General features: G+C 35.2%; 1 protein-coding gene across 1 annotated transcript; it reads right to left on the bottom strand.

Moving 5' to 3' along the window:
* Positions 1 to 3,986: 3,986 nt before the first annotated feature.
* On the bottom strand, positions 3,987 to 6,188 carry LOC136820894 (uncharacterized). Its single transcript, XM_067077132.1, has 3 exons — positions 5,993 to 6,188; positions 5,078 to 5,627; positions 3,987 to 4,778 (listed from the first exon to the last, which is right to left on the bottom strand). The coding sequence occupies exons 2-3, from the start codon at positions 5,601 to 5,603 to the stop codon at positions 4,513 to 4,515; spliced, it is 792 nt and encodes a 263-aa protein (XP_066933233.1). The 5' UTR covers positions 5,604 to 5,627; positions 5,993 to 6,188; the 3' UTR covers positions 3,987 to 4,512.

The following is a 6,188-nucleotide window of genomic DNA, read 5'->3' as shown; positions in this document are numbered from 1 at the left end:
TCTCTTCCAAAGAGATGTGGTAACTTACTCTTAGTTCGAAAATTTTCCAACCCCCTCCCTGGACCTTGTTAGGACCCCCCCCCATTTATTAATTTTTAAGAATATTTTCAGCTGTCAAAGACAAGGCCCCTTGTTTTGCACTAAATAGCCTGATTTTAGCCTATATTTACCTTTTTTTCGAAATTTCGAAGATTTTCCAACCCCACCCCCCCCCCCGTTTATTTGGTACCTAAGAGTAGATAATAACACTCCCGTATCACAGGCCCTGTGACCCCACTGGAACATATGGCCAGAAAAATCAATTATTTCTTCCCAATGGGAAATTGATTCTGTTTTCATTCCGATTTGAAATTCAATGGAAAAAGACTGCACTCCAAAACCATTCCCATTGGGATTTTAATAAATAAAAATCATATGGAAGAAATTCCACCGCTGTGAGAGGAGTTTCAGGCTGAAAGGGATGTATAAATGGTACGGAAATGAGCATTCTTCATCGGAAAAATTTCTAATTTGAAGGAATACCATTCGAGCCGACCTTCTCTTATTCAGCGTTCAATTCAGTTCCGTCAAGGCCAAAAACCTTTCAAAATACACTTGGAATCACTTTCAATATTCGTCCACAGGCCTTATTTATAAAAGATGGTTCGATATTTTACAACGGCAGAAATTTTATGTTTGATTCGTTCTCGACTGCTAATAAATTTAAATGTTCATTTAAATTCTTTGATAAACTTTTTTTAGTGTGTAGGAGATATGGTGGAAATTATCACATGTGAATTAGAATGATGCAATGTTTTCAAAGAAAGACAGATATTCGGAGATTTGCTTCCTACACAAAAAGCGCCATAGCTGTTTACGTTTGAGATTCATGTTTATGAGGTAATTTGAGTCGACAAAGTCTTTTAACTACAAAATTGTCATGTTATAAGAACATAATTCGCTATATGTCAATTTGATAAATGTTGAAGCTAACAAAAACTACGCCATCGGACTTAAACAGATGCGAATTATATTTTACAAATGCCGAAAATCGAATAACTAAATTAAAACTTTTTGTAAAAGTATGTGATCGGTCTGCAAATTTTCTTTCCTAAAACTGGCTGATGTTGTGTTGATTGCAAAACCCTTATAGACAAGGAGTTAAAGAGGAAGCTACAAAACAAATACAAATGATTGATCAAACATTTGACAGTCACATGAGTAGTAGAGAGGTAAGCACAAAATAAATGTTCCCAATTGAGTTGAAATATAATATGTAAAAGGCATTTTGGATAGTGGTCTATTTTGAATTATTTTGGTTTTCATAGTTTGTGAGTTGAGATTTTCTATGCAATGTTTTTCGAGGTGGTGTTTTTACGGTTACAATTATGCGATCGATTGTATGTATCGATTATAATCCATCATTAACAAAAAATCCTACTTTGTTTTCTTTCTAAGATGATGGGTCGAAGTTCGGACATTATCAATTCACTTTCTCTCTTCGATACATATTTTTATCCAACATAACCCCTTTGTTTCGCTCAAAGGGTAGAGGACGACGGGACGTTCTTTCAATAATTAGTTTATTCTTTTTTTTCATAGAAAAACTATACAAAAATCTAAAAGCGTTTACCTAAAAGACTAACCAATCATAATGGATAGTCCAGTATACGATGAGATTCCGCAACATGATCAACCATTACCACACCCAAAAGATGAGGAAGCTGCTTTAATCGAGACTACATCAACTGACTCCCTGGACACGACAGCTACCCATACCAACCGATCCTTGATCTCACGCATGAATGACACGATACTGGCAACACAGGTCAATCTTCATGAACGAGTAAGCGATTGGGGTATCCGCACTGAAAATATCCTCGCATTATTCTGGGGTGGTATTGTCTTCTTTATAGGCTTATCATTCAATATCGCACAATCGAATACAAGCCTCGTTGACGATAGTTTCGCCACTATCTATTGGGTTATACTCTCATTTATGTTTGTCGGGATCTCATTTATGGCAATCGCCATTCATCATCGAGATAATGAAAATGTCTTCATCCAAATGGATAAGGAGCGACTTGAAGGTAATAACATCAGAATGTTACAATTCTTAACACGCTGCACTTTTGTTTTTGCATTGGGATTAAGTTTAATGGATTTCATATCTTTGGTTACTGTTTTCCATTGTGGATATGGCAGCGGGGATGTTACCACTACCCAAAGCAACCAGTATGCTGCCATCTTGATGTATCATATCGCTAGATTCATCTACGCCTCCTTACAATTGATCCTACTACAAATATTAGTTGAAAATCGTGTCCGTCGTTCAGGATATTATCAATTTTGCATGAAGTTACTATGCGTTCATGTCATCGTTACTAACACGAGTATCTGGCTGACCAAATTTAACCAAGAAACGGGACTGTTTGGTAATAAAAATCCCACTGGTGAATATGATGCTTTGAACTGCACTCTCCAACTTGATGATTCATTTTTCCCAACAGCTAAGTCAATGGATCAACGCTTATACCCATTCATCCTGGAGTTCTGCCTCCTCTCTTCAGCCTTGTTCTACATCCTGTACCCGTTTTTAAGTGAGACACAGAAAACAAGACAATCGTCATCAACAGGACCTTACGGAGGCTATAAATACCAAGCAGTCAATATCATCAAAGATGCTACCCAGAAATACCGTACCTTTCCATCTCTGATTATAGGAGCAAGCATTGCGTTACTCCTTATAGTTGCATCCTGGAATTCACAAGATCTTGCGCAGAAGATCCATAATATGAGATTTACCTACGCTGTCCAAATCCTTGTTTTCATTTTACTCATCATCTTCTGTCGCGTAGTTTTAACAGAATTAAAAGAACACCATCGTTCTGAACACACCGATCAAAACTATAAAATCGAAGATATTCTTTTGATCTTGTCTGGCCCACTTGGATTCTTACCTTTTTGTTTGTTGGTTTTGTTTGCTTCGTTTGCTTTCAAATCTGGTGATGTACATCACGATTTCCTTACAAAGAATAAGACAGAATTGAGAATCTGGTCATCATTCTGGTCTATCACCAGTCTCTTATCTGTGTTCATTCAAACGCATTTCTTGATCGTAGGACGTAATTTTCGTCGCGACATAGTGGAGGAACAATCAGGTCGCCACAGCTCTGGTGATCCTGTCAACGAAGATGAACATTACGCCAAACGTATCTTTTCAGCATCGAAAATCAGTCAACTTGTTATTGTAATCTTGTTCTCAAATTTTGGTCTATGGTTTTTGGAATCTTTCTTTGAAACTGATTCACCCTTTATTGTGGCGAAAGTTTATTGGGGCGAGCATGCGTGGTTGATTATAAGTAAACTATTGTATCCACTTATTGTTTTCTTCAGATTCCATTCGGTAGCTATTTTAACTTTCATTTGGTTCAAGTTCAGAGTTAAATAATCAATATAGTTTCAAAAACTTATAAATTATTATTTTATAATTAAGAATTTCACAAGAAAAACAGTGAATTTTATTTTATACGTTGGATATACCTACTTAATAAACTATCACGATCTTCAGGGTTGATGATCTAGTCATGTATGACTTGACTATATTGTTACATTCGATTCAATGGTATTTTGATAAACTGCAGGCAGTTGGCAGTTCAATTTGTTGACAAATGAAAAATAAATTTTGGACCATCTTTCTAGAAAAGGCACACTCTGGTATCTTCAAATAGTTTTATATCGCTCTAAAATGGTCAAATCACCTTAAGGGAAGAAATTTTCGCACAATTTAATTTCGCGATTGAGAGCATTTTTTGTTTAAAATATGGCCCATTTTGCCCTAAAAAGATTTTATAAGAGATCATCAAGATTTTATACAATTTTATAGGTGATTCTTTAAATCATGAGAATATTCGTGTTTCAAAACGCTTCAAAATTATTCCCATTATTCACCCTTCATGCATATTAGTATTTAATTTTGATAATATTTTCTTGATATATTTTACGACTTAAATATTAAATACAAATCTTTCTTATAATTTCTATATAGTGCATGCATACTTTAAACTACTGAAAATAATACTAAAATTGGTAAAGATAAACCAATTTCACCTGTCCAGCGCTTCTTTAATTAATAACAAGTCTTAATACGAATATTTGTCATGCACCATCTTCTCAGGCTTCTCACAGGCCCAGTAGGATTTTTTCAGCCAGTGAGAGTAAAAATTACGGACTGAAATTCGATGGGAATCGATATTCCCATGTTTTTTTATGGCTGGAGAATTGTTTATTTGATTATTTTCAACGGGAGCAAAAATTGGATTATGTTGCCATATATATGTTCTTCTCCATGGAAATTCAGGTGACCCACTTTTCAACTAAATAAGGTCAAATGATTTTGAAAGAGAAACAGACAGTATGGTTTAACTCACTTAAAAATATTGTTTTGTGAACATACACGATCAGCAACCTTTAGTGAGTTAAACCAAAGCGCTCGGTTATCTTAACGTTAAATACTGTGTCGAAGATTTTAGATTAATTTGTCATAATATTAGGGTTCAATTTGAATTTGGACAGATTTGTATAATAAGGTAAGCATTGATTTACACTATCCTCGACAATTTTGGGGTACATTGATAGGTCTTCGAATCTCATCAATTTTGCAGGATCTTGTCTTGAAAATCCACAACTTTTTAAGGCGTTTTCATGCCAGCCATTCCACGTATCCCAACCTTCAACTTCTCCTGGTTCCCAAGCTAGAATGTCTTTTTTGAATTCGATACCAATGGCTCCACAATAGGCTAAAAAGTGAGGGCATTCTTATTGGAACAAGGATTCTTTTGAAATACATGCTTTTTTAATAAGCAAGTGCCTTCCCCTATACCAGGCTCGCATTAAGCTTAGTATTCAGAGTATTATAATGTTCTTAAACAATAGAGCCATTGTTTAGGTTCCAAAAACTGAGTATGCTTATAAACTTATATAATATTTTTGACCATTTTCCTAAGAAATGTTTTGGGTCTTAAAGTGTTCTCAACTTGTTCTTAACATTTTGCCCATCGAAGCCTTATATAGTTTGTTCTTATAAAAAAACGTATACCTTTCATTGTTGATTCTGGATCTGTCATTAAATCATCTGCGTCAACAACCACCGGTTGTTTATCGAAATTCTCCTTCACAAAATCAAACAAATCTTGTAGTTGTTCAAATCCTGCTTCGTGAGGATCAAAGCATTCCCATCCAGTTAAAGTCTTGTTGACAGAGGCTTTGTATAGACTAGGTACCGTCTTACGTGGATTTCTCATTAAAAACGTATGCTGCCAATTATTGAAATCTTTATCAGCAAGGATATCATAACAATCTTCAATCGCGTAAGCCATATCTTTTGAAAAAATTAAATCCAATCCGTCATATTCCTTTGTGAGAATAGATTTCATAGCCTCGTACGATACTGTAGGGTCTACAGGTTGAGATAAATAGCGTTGGCTTTTTCTTTCTGGTCCAAAATGGTATGGTTTAGAGAAGGGCTCATGGAAGATTTTCGAATGTTCAATTTCCATGATGCAACGTTCGAAAGCAGTGCTTATGCAACGTGGTGCAGTCCACAGGAAAACTTTCTTCGTCATCTTTTCTTTTTTCGGATCGTGCTCCTAAAATAATAAGACTGAGATTTACTACGAAGTTTTTAAGTTATAAAACTTACTAGCTATTCTTCAGTAATACAAAGAATTCCATCAGTCTCAGGGGGTTGTTAAACATCCATCTCCCTTTGGTTTAGTTTTGCCCCTTTACCTAGTAAGTGCTACTGTCCAAAGATTACGGTTGTATACCGGAAGGTCTGGATCTAGGAGTTCCGCCACGTTTTTGACCAAGCCCGGATACAATGCAAAAATTTAAAGTCAATTCTTTTCTTGGTGTGTGCGCGTGCGCTGATCACAACGAGAACTGTGCTCAAAAAAGTATATATGTATAAATAATAACATTTCTCAAAGACCTCAAAGTATAAAAAACTTACCCTTTTTTTGATTCTTGATTTTTTGACGAAAGGCTTCAGAAAAAAAAATAATATTGAAGAATGATGAGAAAAATTAAGGTCTGATGGTTGATTCTTGATGACTCCTCGTTGAGAATAGATTACAAAAAGATTCTTGAAAAATCAAATGCTTTTTGAAATCTGAATTTTGAATGTTTTAAGAAATCTCAAAGACAAC

The sequence above is a fragment of the Clytia hemisphaerica genome, unplaced genomic scaffold (genome assembly GCF_902728285.1).
Source record: "Clytia hemisphaerica strain Z4C2 unplaced genomic scaffold, Clytia hemisphaerica genome assembly, whole genome shotgun sequence".
Taxonomy (NCBI): domain Eukaryota; kingdom Metazoa; phylum Cnidaria; class Hydrozoa; order Leptothecata; family Clytiidae; genus Clytia; species Clytia hemisphaerica.
Note: the sequence above shows the minus strand (reverse complement) of the source record. Positions and strands in the feature narration are given on the sequence as shown.